The 22,113-nt window shown below is 47.6% G+C and overlaps 1 protein-coding gene across 1 annotated transcript in view; it reads right to left on the reverse strand.

Moving 5' to 3' along the window:
- Window positions 1–22,113, reverse strand: part of dhrsx (dehydrogenase/reductase X-linked) — a 210,967-nt gene that overhangs the window by 55,939 nt on the left and 132,915 nt on the right. Inside the window, exon 5 of the mRNA XM_033023342.1 lies at window positions 581–788. Coding sequence (XP_032879233.1) covers window positions 581–788 — 208 coding nt within the window. The remainder of the gene's footprint in view (window positions 1–580; window positions 789–22,113) is intronic.

The following is a 22,113-nucleotide window of genomic DNA, read 5'->3' on the forward strand; positions in this document are numbered from 1 at the left end:
ATTCATTGTGATGATGGCTGATCGTCCCCTATCAATAACCCGTGCCTGCCTTCTCCCCATATCCCTTGATTCCACTAGCCCCCTAGACCTCTATCTAACTCTCTCTTAAATCCATCCAGTAACTTGGCCTCCACTGCCCTCTGTGGCAGGGAATTCCATAAATTCACAACTCTCTGGGTGAAAAAGTTTTTTCTCACCTCAGTCTTAAATGTTGGAAACATTATTCCTGCATCTAGCTTGTCCAGTCCTTTTATAATTTTATATGTTTCTATAAGATCACCCCTCATCCTTCTAAACTCTAAAGTTCCGACCTTAAGCATCGCCCGTCCATTCCCTCCCTTGGGGCTTGGCTCATTCATCTAACCCAGCAGTGAGAGTGAATCAAGTGTGCCAGGACATTCATTGTGATCATGGCAATAGCAAGAATGTCCTTCCTCAAAACTGCACAGAATACTCCAGGTGTGGTCTCACTAGGGCCCTGCACAACTGCAGAAGGACTGCAGGGAGCTGCATGAATCAAGAGGCTGAGGGACCAAGAGGCTATCTTGGTGTTGCATGCACCTGGGGTGTATATTCATACCTGCTTTGCAAGTCGGTGAGGTTGATCTCTCCGATGTAATGCGTGGCTGAGGAGAGAATGACGACACGACTATTGTGATCTCTGTTCCCTGACCTCCTCAGTGGGTCCAGGAGAAGATGGGTCAGCAGGAAATGTCCTAAATAGTTGACAGCAAAGTGCTCTTCAAACCCATCCTCTGTGTATCTCTGGGGAACCAGCATCACTGCCGCTGTGATTGAAAATGGAAGTGAGTTAAGTTCTGGCACATTTAACGCACAACAGAGAAACATGGAAAATAGGTGCAGGAGGAGGCCATTCGGCCCTTTGAGCCAGCACCACCATTTGATATGATCATGGCTGATCATCCAGAATCGGTACCCTGTTCCTGCTTTCTCCCCATACCCCTTGATTCCGTTAGCCCGAAGAGCTATATCTAACCCTCTCTTAAATACATCACTACCCCAGGTATTCAGTCTGAAGAAGGGTCTCGACCCAAAATGTCGCCTGTTCCTTTTCTCCAGAGATCCGCTGAGTTACTCCAACTTTCTGTGTCCTATCTTCGGTTTAAACTAGCATCTGCAGTTTCTTCCTACACATTTTTCGAGTCTTGTTTTTTGTTTACTGTTCAGGTGTACCGAGGTACAGTGAAAAACATTTTTTGTTGCATGCTAACCAGTCAGTGGAAAGACTATACATGATTACAATCTAGCCGTCCACAGTCTAGAGATACAGGATAAAGGGTATAACTTTAGGGCAGTAAAGCGGATGAGGGGATATCTTATAGAATCATGAGAGGAATAGATCAGGTAAACACACAGAGGCTTTTCCCCAGAGTGGAGGAATCAAGAACCAGAGGAGATAGGTTTAAGGTGAGGGGGGAAAGATTTAATGGGAATCTGAGGGGTTACTTTTCTATGCAAAGGGTGGTGGGTGAATGGAACTAGCTGACGAACAAGTCAGTTGAGGCAGGGTCTATCACAATATTGAAGAAACATTTAGACATGGATAGGGTAGGTTTAGAGGGATATGGGCCAAAAGCAGGTAGGTGGGACTAGTGTGGATGGGGCATGTTGGTCGGCATGGGGAAGTTGGGCCGAAAGGCATGTTTCCACACTGTATGACTCCAAGATTCTAAGTCTGATTCAAGGTAGTCCGAGATTCCCCAATGGGGAAGATGGTACATCAGAACCACTCTCTAGTTGGTGTTAGGATGGTTCAGGTGCCCTTCGAACAACTGGGAAGAAACTGTCCTTGAATCTAGAGGTGTGCGTTTTCAAATTCTTGCCTGATGGGAGAGTGGGGAAGAGGGAGTGAGAATGGTCTTTAATTATGCCGGTGGCCTTGCTGAGGCAGCATGAAGTGTAGAAACAAACCACTGTGGATACTGGCTTATACCAAAAATAGACACAAAGTGCAGGAGTAACTCAGTGGGTCAGACAGCACCTCTGGAGGAAAAGGATAGGTGACTAAGTTACAGACTAAGCAACTAAGTTACAGAGAAAGGTTGAATAAGTTAGGTCTTTATTCTTTGGAGCGCAGAAGGTTAAGGGGGAACTTGATAGAGGTCTTTAAAATGATGAGAGGGATAGACAGAGTTGACGTGGATAAGCTTTTCCCATTGAGAGTAGGGAAGATTCAAACAAGAGGACATGACTTCAGAATTAAGGGACAGAAGTTTAGGGGTAACATGAGGGGGAACTTCTTTACTCAGAGAGTGGTAGCGGTGTGGAATGAGCTTCCAGTGGAAGTGGTGGAGGCAGGTTCGATTTTATCATTTAAAAATAAATTGGATAGGTATATGGATGGGAAAGGAATGGAGGGTTATGGTCTGAGTGCAGGTAGATGGGACTAGGGGAAAATAAGTGTTCGGCACGGACTTGTAGGGCCGAGATGGCCTGTTTCCATGCTGTAATTGTTATATGGTTATATGGTGAAGTTTCGGTCAGCCATTCTGAACAAGGGTCCTGACCTGAAACATCACCCATCTTTTTTCTTAAACCTATACCGATACATATAATTGATCTCGAGTGCTGATAAGTCAGATATGGAGAGATAGAACGCGGGAGTGTGAATGTTCCGAAAATAGACACACAAATCTGGAGTAACTCATCGGGGCAGGCAGCATCTCTGGAGAGAAGGAATGGGCGACGTTTCGGGTCGAGACCCTTCTTCACTCATTCCTTCTCTCCAGAGATGCTGCCTGACCCAGCATTTCTGTTTATCTTCGGTATGAGCCACTTTGTGTCTATCTACGGTGGAAGCCAGCATCCGCAAGCATCTTAGGTGAACGTTCCGATGCTGTGGTTTAAACAGCCGGTGCCAGCAGCTGTATGACATTTTATTCAACGTTTTTCCCATTGGCGAGATATTTCCAGAGGATTATGAGGGAGCTGAGGATTAGGCACAACCTTCAGATTTGCCCGACATTAGCAAACAATGCAGACACAAGTGAAGCAGCCAGTTTATCATTTGTACATTGGTAGACAAGTTCTGAGTCACACAGGCATCTCATGAAATTTAATGCAATCCAGAGCTCTGGAGTAATGCAAGTCGCTATTACATTGCGTCTGTGATTTCATAAGTTCTTAAGTGATGGGAGCAGAATTAGGCCAATCGACCCATCGAGTCTACTCCGCCATTCAATCATGGCTTCTTCTATAATATTCTTTTATAATTTTATATGTTAAAATCCCCCCTCATCATTCACCGGAGTTTAGGAGGATGAGGGGGAATCTTATAGAAACATATAAAATTATAAAAGGACTGGACAAGCTAGATGCAGGATAAATGTTCCCAATGTTGGGCGAGTCCAGAACCAGGGGCCACAGTCTGAGAATAAAGGGGAGGTCATTTAAGACGTGAGAACAAACTTTTTCACCCAGAGAGTTGTGAATTTATGGAATTATGGAGGCCAAATCACTGGATGGATTTAAGAGTTAGATAGAGCTCTAGGGGCTAGTGGAGTCAAGGGATATGGGGAGAAGGCAGGCATGGGTCATTGATAGGGGACGATCAGCCATGATCACAATGAATGGCGGTGCTGGCTCAAAGGGCCGAATGGCCTCCTCCTGCACCTAGTTTCTATGTTTCTACTTGTGTATGGCGTGCACAGCCTAAAGTTGTAGGACACCTTGTTCCATTTGATCTTATTTGATTGTGCACGCCAGGTTGATTGCATTCGTCGAAACAGGGCGGACCACGTGAAGGTTGCAATCTCCCAGCCCAATCATGGCTGATCTATCTTTCCCTCTCAACCCCATTCTCCTGCCTTCTCCCCATAACCCCTGACACCCGTACTAATCAAATATATTTTTAATTAACTTACTGTATCTGCAAAAAACTTGGATCACATCCTACACTCACCAGGGACAGTTTTTACATTTACCAAGCCAATTAACCTACAAACCAGTACGTCTTTGGAGTGTGGGAGGAAACCGAAGATCTCGGAGAAAACCCAAGCAGGTCACGGGGAGAACGAGCAAACTCCGTACAGACAGCACCCGTAGTCGGGATCGAACCCAGGTCTCCAGCGCTGCATTTGCTGTAAGGCAGCAACTCTACCGCTGCACCACCGTGACTGCCCTGTTTATCTTGGGAGGACAAAGTTGACTTTGGATGTCAAGAGTGTTTAATTATCATATGCAACGGGAATGAAAGAATAAATGATTAATAGCGGCAGCTTTACAGGCACGAGTGAATGGTAGGGCTCTGGGAAGTGTTGTAGGGCAGTGAGATTCTAGCTTGCCCTTGGAAGAGTACAGTCTGAAGAAGCATCCTGACCTCAAACGTCACCCATCCATGTTCTCCAGAGATGTGTAGGAAGGAACTGCAGATGCTGGCTTACACCGAGGTAGACACAACACGCTGGAGTAACTCAGCAGGTCAGGCGCCATCTCTGGAGAAAAGGAATGGGTGATGTTTCGGATCGAGCCTTTCATCAGACTGAGAGACTCCAGTCTCCACCGATGCTGCCTGACCCGCTGAGTTACTCGGGCACTCTGTGGCCTTCAATTTCAGAGTACCTTTTGTTTTCCTCTAGGTTGTGCCAAATCTCCCTGATGTTATCCTTCAGAAAACCATAATACTATTTCACACTCGTCTCGTTAGAAAGCCGTATTGCTTTGTGGGGTGTTCACCCACCCGCATGTGAACTCATACCCCCAATTTAGATATTTCTTGGGATGGGAGATTGCAACCTTCACGTGGTCCGCCCTGTTTCGACAAATGCAATCAACCTGGCGTGCACAATCGAATAAGATCAAGTAGAACAAGGTGTCCTACAACTTTAGGCTGTGCACGTCATGCACAAGAAGAAGAAGAAGATATCTCTGCAATGAAGAAACGTTTCTTAATATCCACCCTAACTATGCCCACCATCACTTTGCATATCTTCATCGATTCCCCTTATACTACACTGTTCCAAGAGAAACAAGTACAGATTGTCCAGTCTCTCCTCATAATCAATATTCTCATAATCCAGGTTTGGGAGGGTTATGGACCAAGTGGGACTAGGGCAGCTGGGCCGGTGTGGGCTGGTGTGGGCGAGTTGGGCCGAAGGGCCTGTTTCCACACTGTATTACTCTATGACTCTCTTTGACTCAGTCTTGAATTAGTTATTTCTACTTATGACACCAAACCGTTACAATTCCCATTCAGTCTGAAGAAGGGTTTCGGCCCGAAACGTTGCCTATTTCCTTCGCTCCATAGATGCTGCTGCACCCGCTGAGTTTCTCCAGCATTTTTGTGTACCTTCGATTTTCCAGCATCTGCAGTTCCTTCTTAACCAATTCCCAACATCTTTAGTTGAGTTTATCGTCACGTGTACCGAGGTACAGTGAAAAGCTTTTGTTGCGTGATGACCAGCCGCCCACATTGATCAGATGAATGATAAAGGGAATAACATGAACAACGTTATGTGCAAGATAAAGTCCAGTAAAGTCCAGCAAAGATAGTCCAAGGGTCTCCGTTGTGGTCTATACCCGCTCAGGACTTGAGTTTTCGAGTTGTTGGTAGGATGGTTCAATTGCCTGACAACAGCTGGGAAGAAACTGTCCTTTAACCTGGAGGTGTGCATTTTCACACCTCGAAAACCTTTTGGGGGAGTGGAAGAGAGGGAGTGGCCAGGATTATGCTGCTGGCCTTGTTGAGGCAGCGTGGGGTGTAAAAGGAGTCAGTGGAAGGGAGGTTGGTTTGTGTGGTGGTCTGGGCTGCGTCCACAATTCTCTGCAATTTACTTGCGGTCTTGGATGGAGCTGTTCCCAAACCGTGCTGTGACGCATCCCGATAAAATGCTTCCTGCGGCGCATCTGTAGAAGTTGGTGAGAGTTGGTCGGGACTTGTGGAACTTCCTCAGCCTTATAAAGGAGTAGAGGCGTTGGTGTGCTTTCTTGGTCGTTGCTTCAACATGGGTGGTCCAGGAGACGTTGTTGGTGATATTGACTCCTGCGAATTTGAAGTTTTGAACCATCTCCTCTTTGGCGGGGGGGGGGGGGGGGGGGGGGGGGGGTGTGTGTGAACCACTTTGCTTCCTGACGTCGATCCCTATCTCCTTTATCTTGCCTACATTGGGAGAAAGGTTGTTGTCTCGGTCTCAGGTCATGAGGTTCTCAATCTCCGTCCTGTACTCCGTCTCATCGTTAAGGACCTGTCCCACTTACGCGACCTTGGCTCGCAAATCAGGCGACCTTGTGGTTGCTTGAGGCGTACGGGCCTCGTGGGGCTGGTCCCACTTAGGAGCGCGGAGGCGTATGGAGTTGTGCGGGACTGGTCCCGACATCGCGCGGGGCTCCGAAATTCCTGCAATGTCTGAAAATTTTGCGCGCCAACGGCCTGTCGGCCCGCAGGCGCATTGCAAGCGTACGCAACGTCTTGACGTCGTACGCAGCGTCTTGACGGCGTAAGCCTAGCAAGTGGCGTTGCGCGATGACGTCACCGCCCGACGCTGTGCGACTCCCAAATTCAGTCGGCCCGCCTCCTGCCCAGCTGGTTGATGAGTATGACGCAAATGACGTCACGCGCGAACTTAGCGTGAACTTAGCGGGTACTTAGCGCGAACTTCGCGTGAACTCTGCTTCCGTTTGGGCGCGCCAAACGCATGCAGCGCACGCAAGTGGGACAGGCCCTTTAGTCAACATCAGCAGCCTGGTCATCCGTTTTTCTTTTACCTTCAAGATTTTTGTTTCCCCTTTGCTCCCTCCATTCTATGAGGAAGGTGAACGAGCACCATTTTACCTGCTGGCCTCTATACAAATCCCATTCCCCAGCAGTCAACCTGTAGCCTGCTATGCCGTGATGTTTCAAGTGTTGATCTAAATGCTTAAACGTTCTGAGTGTCTCTGCCTTCAACACGCCACCAGGCAGTGCTTTCCGGATTCCAACCACTCTCTGGGCGATAAAACCCTTCTTCAAATCTCCTCTAAATTTCCGGCTCCTTAATTCAATGCCTTCTGGACGCTCTGGAGGCACCTCTCTTAAACGTAAACGCTCCTCACGACCAGAGATAAGGCAGAGATAGATAGATTCTTGATTAGTACGGGTGTCAGGGGTTATGGGGAGAAGGCAGGAGAATGGGGTTGGGAGGGAGAGATAGATCAGCCATGATTGAATGGCAGAGTAAACTTGATGGGCCGAATGGCCTATTTCTACTCCCATCACTTATGACGGTATGACCTTATGACCTTGTCCGAGCCTCCCACAATTTTGTGGAGCACATCCCTCCCCATTTTAACCCAAGTGGAATGTATTCCCTCTTATTTTGCGAAGATAGACACAAAGTGCTGGAGTGACTCAGTGGGTCAGGCAGCGTCTATGGAGTTAAAGAATCAAAGTCCGAAGAAGGACAGTCATGGTGGTGCAGCAGTAGAGTTGCTTCTAGCGTGTCCAAACCCTTAATAATCTTAGAGTGTATCTCTGAAAATAAAACTAAATACAGCTTGCTGAGTTTGTGATAGTATTGGGTACCTCTAGTTCTGATAGCATTGGGTACCTATAGTTCCACTAGCTTAGTTTTAGCTCAGTTTAGTTTAGGTTAAAGATTCAGCATAAAAATAGGCCCTTCAGCCCATCAAGTCCATGCCAACCATCGATCATCTATGCCCACTAGTTCCATGTTATCCCATTTTCTCATCCACTCCCTATACACTAGGAGCAATTCTACACAGGCTAATTAACTTACAAAGTTGCACATCTTTGTGATGTGGGAGGAAATTGTATCACCCAGAGGAAGCCCACCTCAAACTTCACACAGAACTCAGGTCTCTGGTGCTGTTAGCCATCAGCTCCACCAGCTACTGGTAGTTCTTCTGCTGTTATTCATTTATCAGTCGATGCTTTTGCTTCCCATTAAGGGGATGAGGAAAGAACTCATTCATGATCCAATCTCCCATCTGGTTGCTTTATATTCTGTAACATTAATGACGGTGACATTCTCTCGATACGAATAACGCATTACTGGAACGGCTCAGTCAACAGTTCACTACACAGAATGTTACCGAGCACCTTCCATGCTGCCCTGCACTCATGCCAAGGAAGGAAAGAAGTAAAATCTTACAGGCCGACACAAAATGCTGGAGTAACTCAGTGGGACAGGCAGCATCTCTGGAGAGAAGGAATGGGTGACGTTTCAGGTCGAGACCCTTCTTCAGACTGAGCGTCAAGGAAGAGGGAGTCACAGAGATAAAGATTGTAAGGTGTCTCCTTCTTCTTGCGTATGGCGTGCACAGCCTAAAGTTGCAGGACAACTTGTTCTATTTGATCTCATTTGATTGCGCACACCAGGTTGATTGCATTCGTCAAAACAGGGCGGACCACGTGAAGGTTGTAATCTCCCACCCAATGTAAGGTGTGAAAACTGAGACATCAAAGGGGAAGAAGTTTAAGGCAATTGTAGAATAGATAATTGTTAGCTATGGGGAAGGTGACAACGAAGCACATTTAATCACGGAGCCTTCTAGGACGGGGGAGGGACGGAAAGGGTTACTTGAAGTTTCTATGCTCCAAGTTCTCTTTAAGAAGATGAGGTCGAAACATCGTAGGCAGAATGCGTTCATCGCCAAATACTTGCATCACTTTGACGTAATTTACATTTTGCCCTATGCATCACACATATTAAACAATCTGACACAGCGATCGTGAAAATTATCTTGGAATGTCAAGATGAAAGTGTTATGGGGCTTCAATGTGAGATTTGGGAGCAGATTAATGCGATTATGGAATTGAAGGCAGATTGCTATAATTTATTACGAATGAGATAATAAGGACAAACTGACTCTGTTTATTAAACAGTGCTGCCAATTAAGCAGTAATTCTACTTGATTTCTCGTGGTAAATTAAATGGATGGCATTTTCTGTGCAGTGTAACACTAACAAGAATTCAACATTAGGGACTAGCGGTGCAGCAACCTTGAGCACAGGTTGAGAAGGGGACTGGCAGGCTCCTGTCTCGGTTGCAGGATGAGAGTGTTCATTGAAGCTACTACACGTAGGGACGACAGATGGCACAATGGGCTAAGTGTTCGGCTGGCGACCGGAAGGTAGCCGGTTCGAATCCCGCTTGGAGTGCATACTGTCGTTGTGTCCTTGGGCAAGACACTTCACCCACCTTTGCCTGTGTGTGAATGTGTGTGAATGTGTGTGAGTGATTGGTGGTGGTCGGAGGGGCCGTAGGCACAGATTGGCAGCCACGCTTCCGTCAGACTGCCCCAGGGCAGCTGTGGCTACAGAAGTAGCTTACCACCACCGAGTGTGACTGAGGAGTGAATGAATAATGCGATGTAAAGCGCCTTGAGTATTAGAAAGGCGCTATATAAATCCCATCCATTATTATTATTATTACACGTGTTGTTCCCCACAAGGAATAACAAACATAGTTCAAAGGCAGCCAGGGCTTTGCTCAGCTGTGCGGCTGGGGACGGCTGTCCCACGCTGTGCCCAATGACTGCATTTAAATGAAACAGCACATCCCTGGACTGAGAAATACCAGGCAACTTCTTTAACATGAAGTAGCGGTGTAGAAACATAGAAACGTAGAAAATAGGTGCAGGAGGAGGCCATTCTGCCCTTCGAGCTCATTCAATATGAGCAAGGCTGATCATCCACAATCAGCGCCCCGTTCCGGCTTTCTCCCCAAGTTCAAGTTACATTTATTGTCACATGCACCAAGTGGTACCTGTACAGTGAAATGTGGGTTACCAACGGACACAGGAATAAAAGAAAAGAGCACAACACACGATAGAATTTAACATAAACATCCCCACACAGCAGAATCAACGTTTCCCACTGCAATAAAGTTCAGCCATCCTTTGATTCCGTTATCCCTAAGAGCTAAATCTTACTCTCTCTTGAAAACATCCAGTGAATTGGCCGCCTCTGCCTTCTGTAGCAGAGAATTCCACAGATTCACAACTCTCTGGGTGAAAACGTTTTTCCCCATCTCAGTCCTAAATGGCCTACCCTTTATTCTCAAATAGTGACCCCTGGTCCTGGACTCCCCCAACATCTAGCCTGTGCAATCCCTTAAGAATTCTACATGTTTCGATAAGATCCCCTCTCATGCTTCTAAATTCCAGTGAATATGCTTATGCTACGGGGACTGCATTGAACGCAGATCGTCGAACAGCACAGCGCTAAAACATGTGGCATGGTGGCGCAGCGGTAGAGTTGCTGCCTTACAGCGCCAGAGACCCGGGTTCGATCCTGACTACGGGTGCTGTCTGTTTGGAGTTTGTACGTTCTCCCTGTGACCATGTGGGATTTCTCCGGGTGCTCCGGTTTCCTATCAAACTAGGATGAGTTTCTTATTAAACGGACTGAATTAAAGTTCCCTATATTTGTTTTCCATCTTTTAGAGAATCCTCATAAGTAAGCTGACACGTTCCTCATAAGTGACACCTCCACCAATGTAAAGCACTTTGGCCAACGAGAGTTGTTTTTTAAATGTGCTATAGAAATAAAAGTGACTTGACTTGACTTGAATTGATATGAGTAGAATTGGGCCATTCGGCCCATCTAGCCTACTCCGCCATTCAATCATGGCTGACCAATCTTTCCTAACTCTATTCTCCTACCTTCTCCCCATAACCCCTGACACCCATACTAATCAAGAATCTATCCATCTCTGCTTTATATATATCCAAAGACTTGGCCTCCACAGCCTTCTGCGGCAGAGAATTCCACAGATTCACCACCCCCTGACTAAAGAAATTGCTCCTCATCACCTTCCTAAAAGAACGTCCTTTAATTCGATGGCCTCTGGTCCTAGACTCTCCCTCTAGTGGAAACATCCTGGCATGGTTCCATCCAGCCCATCTCAGAGAGGGAATTCTCTCCTGTGTCCAGATAAACACTGAGTGTGGTCAGTGAAAAGGAAAATGAAGGAATCCTGGAGGGATGAAGCCAAAGATAATATTGCTTAATGAATGAATAAATTAACTTTATCTGCCTCCGCAGTTTTCTCATTGCTCCTCAGCTGATGCTAAACAGTAGGTTTTAGAAAATAGCCTCTTAAATTATATATATGTTGAAACAGTTTACAGTTTAGTTTATTATCACGTGTACCGAGGTACAGTGAGAAGCTTTTGTTGCGTGCTAACCAGTCAGCGGAAAGACAATACATGATTACAATCGATCCATTTACAGTGTATAGATACTGTACATCAGGGGCTTCCAAACTTTTCAGCATGAGGGCCACATTATATATTTGGCACATTTTTGTGGGATGTACACACACACACACACACACACACATACTCACTCACTCACTCACTCACTCACTCACTCACTCACTCACTCACTCACTCACGCACTCACTCACTCACTCACTCACTCACTCACTCACTCACTCACGCACACACACACACACACTCACACACTCACTCACACACTCACACACACTCACTCACTCACACACTCACACACACTCACACACACACACTCACTCACAAACTCACTCACACTCACTCACACACTCACTCACACCCACTTACCCACCTACACACACACCCATTCACACGCACACACACACATACATACCCACCCACCCACACACCCACCCATCCACACACACACACACACACACACTCACTCACACACTCACTCACACACTCACTCACACTCACCCCACTTACCCACCTACACCACCACCCATTCACACGCACACACACACATAAACACCCACCCATCCACACACACACACACACACTCACACACACTCACACACACACACACACTCACACACACTCACACACACTCACACACCCATTCACTCACTGCGGCCACTGTCGCCGACCTTCACTGTCTCCCCGGGTCATCGCCGGTAACCTGTCAGCAGTTGCGCACAAACTCTCAACTTGATAGCCTACGGCAAACTGACGCGAAAGTTCCCGCGCTACCACAGAACCCGCGAAATAGCCCGCCGTGTTAAGAGCAACCTGGCGGATCAGACAGAATATGTAGAGGTCGTTGGTTAACATAGACACAAAATGCTGGTGTAACTCAGCGGGACAGGCAGCATCTCTGGAGAGAAGGAATGGGTGACGTCTCGACACTAGACTCTACTTCAGACAGATTCAGGGGAGAGAGGGGGGGGGGTCTAGAGATATGGAAGGGTAAGGTGTGAAAACGACAGATCAAAGCAGATGGTGATAAGGAGGTGTCGAATGGTTCATTGTCAGCTGAGGGGGAGGTGACAAGGAGGCACACAATCTATATTACTAAAAGTCTGATCTTGACCGCTTTTGGCCCAGTGTGCTGCGATTTCCGAGAGAACGGCGCCACCTATGGCCGTCATTTTTGGCCACCTCGCTCAGAGCCCCCCTCTGCCTTCCGGGACCAGAGGATTTTTTTCCATCGATGAAAAATCAGAGAGATATTAATGTTTTTTAAAAATTGGCATTCTCTCTGCAGCCCCTGCTGGAGGGAGGGGGAGGGAGTATAATACCAGGAAGTGCTGTGCCTCACTCAGTCTCTGCAAGATGGAGGAAGCTATCTCTCTGAGCTCTGAATAACACTGAACACATGTCTACTCAACTGTGAGTGCCCTTAATGTGAATGAATGAATGAATGAATGAATGAATGAATGAATGAATGAATGAATGAATGAATGAATGAATGAATGAATACGTTTATTGTCATTGCACAATACTGTGCAACGAAATTCCATTACATCTCCTCCGGTTAAAAAAATACAAACACGACAACCATTAACACATATGTACACTTATTAGTAAAAAATAAATAGGTATTTTAAAAGAATTTAAAAGAATTTAAAAGAATTTGGCGGCATTTCTTGGAAATGTGGTTTGAAAATGAAAATATGGTTGGTTTGAAGTAAAAAGGCACTGCCTGCAAATGGTTGTTTGTCTAAACATGACAACTTCCTGTTTGCACTATATTGATTTTAGATAAAACACTACCACATTACGGCTGTGATTTTTGGCCATTGTACTCAGTTCCCCTCCTCTCATCAGGTGCAGAGGATTCTTCCCATCAATGAAAAAGAAAAGTGTTATTAGTGTTTAAAAAATGTTGAGAATCTCTTTCCTGTCAATCACACCATGAAGGCCACACCTTTTCTAGTGGGAGGGGGAGGGATTATAAAACCCGGAAGTGTGGGTGTGGCTCAGTCTCTGCATGATGGGGGAGGGAGATGTCACGACTCTGTCTGAGCTGTGAATCAACTGAACACACTGAATGCCTACTGTGTGGTTTTATGGGGGGTTTTATGGTGGTTTCACCCTGCTTGAAATAGTATGAAACTGCATTTGAATGTGGTGACCTTGCACAAAATGGTATGAAACTGCATTTGAATGTGGTGTCGTTGCACCCTGCATGAAATGGTATGAAACTGCACTTGAATTTGGTGGCCTTGCACCCTGCTTGAAGTGGTAGGAAACTGCACTTGAATTTTGTGGCCTTGCACCCTGCTTGAAATGGTAGGAAAATGGATTTGAATTTGGTGGCCTTGCACCCTGCTTGAAATGGAATTTCAAGGAATACCCGTGTCAACTGCCAGCCCACCAGCCGTGAGTGAGCTGCCAGCACATCAGGCTTGAGGGACTGAGCTGCCACCCCAAGAATCCATTTGGCCCACAATGTCCATACTAGCCCTCTGGAGACCAGTAGTCACTGCAGCCAACAACACCCATACGCTCCAGAAGCCCCCTCCTCCCCCCCCCCCCCACTAGCCACCAATATTGGAATTGGTGGAGAGGTGGAATATTGCGTTGGGGGACCAGCCCTCCCGTGTGAACATGGGACCCAACGGGTCCCACTTAGTCTAGTCAGTAATATTAATCAGAAGGAGAATCAAACTAGGCTGGGGGAGGGACGAAGGGAAAGGAAGGGTTACTTGAAGTTAGAAAAATCAATATTCGTACTGCTGGATTGTAAGCTGCCTAAGTGAAATATAAGGTACGAGTTAGTTAGTTAGTTAGTTTAGTTTATTGCCATTTTTACCAAGGTACAGTGAAAAGCTTTTGTTGCATACCAGGGCTGCCAACTCTCGCGCTATGAGCGTGAGACTCACGCCCTCAAGCAAACTCTCACGCCCTCACGCTGATCAGAAATTTCTCACGCTCAGTGGTGAGACATTTTGTGATCAACGAAAATTTCAAAACTCGGATAAACTGCATGGTCCGCGGGTGTTGGAGAGCAGGGGCTGCGGGAGGGATGGGAGCAGAACCAGCGGCGGGAACAGATGCGGGGAGCCGGGACTTGCTAGTGTTTGCGACGCTGCGAGTCGCTCGCTGCAGCTCTGGCCATGGAGCGCTCCGGACAGTGCGCGTGTCCCGGGCCGCGGTGCTGTCGGAAGCATCGTGCCGCTGCCGCGAGAGTCTCTGTGCCGAAGGGACAGACTCTCAAAGGGAGGTGGAGAGAGAGAGAGGGGAAGGAGACAGGGAGACAGGGAGGGAGAGGGGGGTGTGAGGAGAGAGAGAGGGGTGAGACAGAGGGGGCGTGAATGGAGAGAGAGAAGAGGGAGGGGGGGGAGAGAGAGGTAGGGGAGAGTGAGGTGGGAGAAGGGGGGGAAGAGAGAGAGGGAAGAGAGAGAGGGGTGAGAGGGAAGAAAGAGGGAAGAGAGAGGGGGTGGAGAGGGAGGAGAGGGTAGGAGAGAATGGGAGATAGAGGGGGAAGAGAGAGGGGTGGTAAAAGAGAGAGGGAGAGAGGGGGAAGAGAGAGAGATGGGGGGGGCAAAGAGAAAGGAGATAGACAGAGGTGAAATAGAGAGGGGAGAGAGAGCCAGGGGGAGAGTGAGGTGGGAGGGAGAAATGGGGGAGAGAGGGAGAGAGAGATGAGAGAGAGAGGGGGGTAGAGAGAGAGGTGAGAGGAGAGACAGAGAGAGAGGGGAGAGTGTGTAGAGAGGGAGAGGGAGAGAGAGGGAGAGATAGAGAGGGAGGGAGAAAGAGAGAGAAGGGGAAGAGAGGGGAGAGAGAGTGGAAGAGAGGAGAGAGAGAGGGGGGAGAGAGAAAGAGGGGGAGGGAGAAGAGGGAAGTGGAGAGAGTGAGAGGGGTGAGACAGGGGAGAGAGGAGAGAGAGAGGGGGAGGGGAGAGAGAGAGGGGGAGGGGAGAGAGGGGGATAGAGAGGGGGGTTGAGAGGAGAGAGAGCGGAAGAGAGGGGGAAAGCGAGAGGGGAGAGAGAGAGGGATGAGAGTGAGGTGGGAGGGAGAGAGGGGAGAGAAAGAGAGGTGGAGAGAGGGGAGAGAGAGAGGAGAGGGAGAGAGGGGAGAGAGAGAGGAGAGAGAGAGGGGGAGAGAGAGAGGGGGGAGAGAGAGGGGGGGAGAGGGAGGGAGAGGGAGGGGGGGATAGAGAGGCAGGGCTGCCAACTCCCATGCATTGAGCGTGAGAATCACGCATTTCACCAAATTCTCACGCTGATCACAAATTTCTCTCGCTCTGTTGTGAGAAATTCTGTGATCAACGAAAATTTCAAAACTCATATCAACCGCATGGGCCACGGGTGTTGGAAGCAGAAGCAGCGGCGGGGACAGATGCGGGCGGGGAGCGGGGCTGGCGAGTGTTTGCCGGGCTGGCGAGTCGCTCACTGCAGCCTCAGTGCAAGAGTCCCGGGCCGTCGGATGCATCGAAGCGTTGCCCCGCTGCCGTGAGAGTCTCTGTGCCGAATTCGCCCATGTGACCGGCATGGATCAGGCTGCGGCTCGGTGCATCCTGGAGGACAACCAGTGGCTGCTGGAAGTAAATACCAAGCACTGGGTAGATACGGTGGAAGATAGTGGACTTCAAATGGGGGTGGTTGGTGAAAGCATCCTGCTTGCCTGCTAGATTTTCACTTACTGTAACTGCAGGAAAAATGTTCCCGATGTTGGGGGCGTTCAGAACCATGGGTCACAGTTTAAGAATAAAGGGGGGGCAGTTAGGACTGAGATGAGGACAAACTTTCTTCACGCAGAGAGTTGTGAATCTGTGGAATTCTCTGCCACAGAAGGCAGTGCAGGCCAATTCACTGGATGTTTTCAAGAGAGAGTTACATTTAGTTCTTGGGGCTAATGACATCAACAGATATGGGGAAAAAAACAGGAAAGAGGTACTGATTTTAGATGAATAGCCATGATCATATTGAATGGCAGTGCTGGCTCGAAGGGCTGAATGGCCTATTCCTGCACCTATTTTCTATGTTTCTATGCTTGAGTATATGGCAATAAAACTCGATCACTTGATTTTGAAGCATTCATGCATGGTGGAGGTATAATGTAGTCATAGAGTGATACAGTGTGAAAACAGGCCCTTCGGCGCAACATGCCCACACCCGCCAACATGTGGGCAAGTTGGTCAAAAAGGTCCCACCCTGGGAGTGGGGACACCCTTCTTCCACACCCTCTCCCCACTCGGTTGCTCGGTTGCTCCCTCACCAGGTACCCCCAAGGCCAGTGATCAGTGATCGCACAGCCTCCCCCCTTTCAAAAACGCTCCAATCCAATTTAAAGCATATATATTGCATTCAAGTGTTAGTTAAAAGACTCGCTACATTATGCACCATATTGCACAATTTCAAGCAGAAAAATGCAAATGTTCCGTACCAATGGGAGAGGGACACCCCCCCCCCCCCCCTCGTTCGCTATACTCCCTCGGGCTTGGTAACTCGCAATTTCTCACTCCCAACTCTCACCCAATGTTGGCAGCCCTGCATACTAACCAGTCAGCGGAAAGACTATATATGATTACAATCGACAATATTTGATTACAATGATCAAGATCTACAGGATCATGATTACAATGATTCAGTTATGTCCCAAGAGAATAAACTTACTTCCAAAAATGGCCGAGTTAGAATCAGGGATGGTCAGTAAAATATCTGTCTTGTCACATCCCTTGAACATGTGAATTAGAAATGAATTTAACCTGAATGTCGACAAAAATGTTGGAGAAACTCAGCAGGTGAGGCAGGCTACGGAGCGAAGGATCTTAGGTTCGCTAATTCACGTATACACGAAAAGCTATCCAGTCAGCAGAAAGGCAATACATGATTGATTGATTGATGTCAACAAAATACAGAGAGTACAGAGGAGAATGTTGCCTGGGTTTCAGCACCTAAGTTACAGAGAAAGGTTGAACAAGTTAGGTCTTTATTCTTTGGAGCGCAGAAGGTTAAGGGGGGACTTGATAGAGGTCTTTAAAATGATGAGAGGGATAGACAGAGTTGACGTGGATAAGCTTTTTCTATTGAGAGTAGGGAAGATTCAAACAAGAGGACATGATTTGAGAATTAAGGGACAAAAGTTTAGGGGTAACATGAGGAGGAACTTCTTTACTCAGAGAGTGGTAGCTGTGTGGAATGAGCTTCCAGTGGAAGTGGTGTCATTTAAAAATAAATTTGGATAGGTATATGGACGGGAAAGGAATGGAGGGTTATGGTCTGAGTGCAGGTAGATGGGACTAGGTGAGAGTAAGTGTTCGGCACGGACTAGAAGGGCCGAGATGGCCTGTTTCCGTGCTGTAATTGTTATATAATAATAATAATGGATGGGATTTATATAGCGCCTTTCTAATACTCAAGGCGCTTTACATCGCATTATTCATTCACTCCTCAGTCACACTCGGTGGTGGTGAGCTACTTCTGTAGCCACAGCTGCCCTGGGGCAGACTGACGGAAGCGTGGCTGCCAATCTGCGCCTACGGCCCCACCGACCACCACCAATCACTCACACACATTCACACACAGGCAAAGGTGGGTGAAGTGTCTTGCCCAAGGACACAACGACAGTATGCACTCCAAGCGGGATTCGAACCGGCTACCTTCCGGTCGCCAGCCGAACACTTAGCCCATTGTGCCATCTGTCGTCCCATAAATATATGGTTATATGATTGCAATCGAGCCATTTAAATGTATTGCTGTATGTAAACAGAAACATAGAAAATAGGTGCAGGAGTAGGCCATACGATAAGGAAATATCGTTTAGTACAAGGTGAAGCCAGCAAAGTCCAATCAAGGATAGTCAGAGGGTCACTAAAGAGGTAGATAGGAGTTCAGCACAGCTCTGAACGATCAGATCTATCCTGTTTAACCTACAGATCTATCTATCCTGGTTAGTCCCACATTCTGCCCAGTGCCTGCATCCCCGCTCCAGTTATAAAGTGTCTGTAGTGCAGTGCTGCCAACCCAGGGTCTCATTAGTCCTTTTTTCAGACAGTGTGCATGGCCACCTCCTGTGCTGCAAATTTCAATGATTCTGTGATTAACATAAGCAATTTCCTTTTGATTATTCCCATTGAATACCGTTGCAACATCCTTCTCAGGCTGTGCATTCCTGGACGCAACAATCAAATACTAACGTGAGTGACACTAGTCTCCTTTTTATTCCACAGTCGCTGGCCTCCTTTTTATTGAGCTCTGATTTTCTCTTCAAATCTGATTCTCTCCATGAAGCCTAATTTTTAATTTCATTTTTTGTTATCCCTCTCTCGTTACTTTGGCCGTAAAGTCACACAGCACGGAGACAGGCCCTTCGGCCCAACTTGACATGTCCCTGCTACTCCAGCCCCACCTGCCTGCTTTTGGCCCAGATCCCTCTAAACCTGTCCTATCCATGTACCTGTCTAAATGTTTCTTAAACATAGCGATAGTCCCTGCCTCAGCTACTTCCTCTGGCAGCTCGGTCCATTCACCCACCGCCCTTTGTGTGAAAAGGTTACCCCTCAGGTTTGAGGATTTGAGAATTAAGGGACAGAAGTTTAGGGGTAACATGAGGGGGAACTTATTTACTCAGACAGTGGTAGCTGTGTGGAATGAGCTTCCAGTGGAACTGGTGGAGGCAGGTTCGATTTTATCATTTAAACATAAATTGGATAGGTATATGGATGGGAAAGGAATGGAGGGTTATGGTCTGAGTGCAGGTAGATGGGACTAGGTGAGAGTAAGTGTTCGGCACGGACTAGAAGGGCCGAGATGGCCTGTTTCCGTGCTGTAATTGTTATATGGTTATATGGTTCCCATTAAATCTTTGCCCCTCATCTTAAACCTATGTCCTCCGGCTCTCAATTCCCCAACTCCGGGCAAATAACTGTGCATTTACCCCGATCTATTCCTCTCATGATTCTGTACACCTCTATAAGATCACTCCTGCACCTTAACAAACTGAGTCCTAGTCTGTGGAATTCTGTGCCTCTGAGGGCGGTGGAGGCAGGTTCTCTGGATGCTTTCAAGAGAGAGCTAGATAGGGCTCTTAAAAATAGCGGAGTCGTGGGATATGGGGAGAAGGCAGGAACGGGGTACTGATTGGGGATGATCAGCCATGATCACATTGAATGGCGGTGCTGGCTCGAAGGGCCGAATGGCCTACTCCTGCACCTATTGTCTATTGTCTATCGCTCAACCTCTCCCCCAAGTCCTGTCCATTTCTCATTCATCCTTACTTTCCTTCCTCCAACAACCAAGGCATCGATTTCAAAATAATTGAAGAAGGATTAAGCCAGGAACACCAGCAGGTCAGCATTGGTCAGCATTGAACTACAGCAGTGAAAATATGCATGTGTTGCAGAGTACCACAAGCAATTCTGGTCCAGCACCTTCTAGAAAAGATGCGATCGCAGGAGAAAGGTTCAGTTGTGCAGTGCGATTACCTCAAAATAAATGATGCAACTTGGCAGATGTTGCTGTTGCTGCATTATACCAACTACATGATCCTTAGGATCATCGCATTGCAAGACATAGGAGACGATTTAGGCCGTTCGTGCCATCAAGTCTACTCTGCCATTCGATCAAGGCTGATCTATTTTTCCCATTCTCCTCCCCATAATCTTTGACATCCTTATGCCCCTGTCCCACTTAGGAAACCTGAACGGAAACCTCTGGAGACTTTGCCCCCCCCCCCCCCCCCCCCCCCCACCCAAGGTTTCTGTGCGGTTCCCGGAGGTTTTTGTCAGTCTCCCTACCTGCTTCCACTACCTGCAACCTCCAGCAACCACCTGCAGCCTCCGGGAACCGCACGGAAACCTTGGGTGGGGGGCAAAGTCTCCAGAGGTTTCCGTTCAGGTTTCCTAAGTGGGACAGGGGAATTACTAATCAAGAACCTATCAAACAACACATTAAAATCACACTGAATCCATCAGTGGCAATGGATTCCACTCCTCCACCACCCTCTGGCTAAAGAAATTCCTCCTCATCTCATTCCAAAGGTACGTTCTTTTATCCTGAGGCTATGCATGCTAATCCTAGACCCTCCTATTACTGGAAACAGCCTTCCCTGCATCCACTCTATCCAGGCCCTTCATTATTAGGTAGATTTTAATGAGATCCCGGCCCCTCATCCTTCTAAACTCCAGCAAGCACAGGCCCAGAGCCGTCAAACGCTCATCCTACATCAACAAAATCATCCCTGGGATCATTCATTTCAAGGGCCTGTCCCACTTTCACGACTTAATTCACGACCTTTTTAACTCGTGGACATTTTTCATCAGGCTAGAAAAAACGCCCCCGACCTACTTGATGCCACAAGTACCTACGCCTAGCATCACGGCCTGCTACGTACGACCTACCTACGACCTCGTGACGACCATGCTGCGAGTACGAGTCAAGGGCAAACTCGGCAGAGGTCGTGAATTAGGTCATGGAAGTGGGACAGGCCCTTAAACCTCCTCAGGATCCGTATATTGTTTAATAATAGCATGGGGTGGTATTAAGCAGATACATCAACAATACAATGATATCAATCTCTGGCATTGCTATTTAGCATGGGCAGTCACGGTGGCGCAGCGGTAGATTTACTGCCTTACAGCGCCGGAGACCCAGGTGCTGTCTGTACGGAGTTTGCACGTTCCCCCCGTGACCTGTGTGGGTTTTAGCCGAGATCTTCGGTTTCCTCCCACACTCCAAAGACGTACAGGTTTGTAGGTTAATTGGCTTGGTGCATGTGAAAAAATTGTCCCTAGTGGGTGTAGGATAGAAACATAGAAACATAGAAAACAGGTGCAGGAGTAGGCCATTCGGCCCTTCGAGCCTGCACCGCCATTCAATGTGATCATGGCTGATCATCCAACTCAGTATCCTGTACCTGCCTTCTCTCCATACCCCCTGATCCCTTTAGCCACAAGGGCCACATAGTGTTAGTTTGCGGGGTTAGCACGGACCCAGTGGGCCAAAGGGCCTGTTTCCACGCTGTATCTCTAAATTAGCACCTAGAATAGACATTTCCTTTAATGAGGAGAGATTGAGGAGGTTGCGTTGTTATTCCTGGACTGGAGAAGACTGAGGTGGAAGGCACTGGGGATCTGGTGGGTGGGGTGGGGTGATTGAGGTATGTAAAATGAGGAAGGGCATTATGTTGTAAACTGAGCATTGTTACAGCAGAGTCGATCAAAAGAGAATTGCTTAACTTCATCATAAAATAATTGGATTTACAATACAGGAACTTTTCCTCTTCGCAGAGAATTGTGGACGCAGCCCAGACCGTCACACAAACCAACCTCCCTTCCATTGACTCCATCTACACCTCACGCTGCCTCGGCAAGGCCAGCAGCATCATCAAGGACGGGGCTCACCCCAGTCACTCCTCCCTCCTCTCCCATCGGGTAAAAGGTGTAGAAGTGTGAAAACACGCATCTTCCAGATTCAGGGACAGTTTCTTCCCAGCTGTTATCAGGCAACTGAACCATCGTTCATTGCCACAGAAGGCTGTGGAGGCCAAGTCAGTGGATATTTTCAAGGCAGAGATAGATAGCTTCTTGATTAGTACGGGTGTCAGAGGTTATGGGGAGAAGGCAGGAGAATGGGGTTAGGAGGGAGAGATAGATCAGCCATGATTGAATGGCGGAGTAGACTTGATGGGCCGAATGGCCTAATTCTGCACCTATCACTTATGATCCTACCAACCAGAGAGCAGTCCTGAGCTACAATCCACTTAATTGAAGACCCCCGGACTATCTTTGATCGGACTTCAATGGACTTAATAGTTTTTAGTTTAGTTTAGAGATACCACACGGAGACAGGCCCTTAGGCCTACTGAGTCTGTGTCTGCCATCGATCCCTGCACACTAGGGACAATTTAGAACTACACAAAACCAATTAACCGACAAACCTGTACGTCTTTGGAGTGTGGGAGGAAACCAGA

This window comes from Amblyraja radiata, chromosome 6 (assembly GCF_010909765.2).
Source record: "Amblyraja radiata isolate CabotCenter1 chromosome 6, sAmbRad1.1.pri, whole genome shotgun sequence".
NCBI lineage: Eukaryota > Metazoa > Chordata > Chondrichthyes > Rajiformes > Rajidae > Amblyraja > Amblyraja radiata.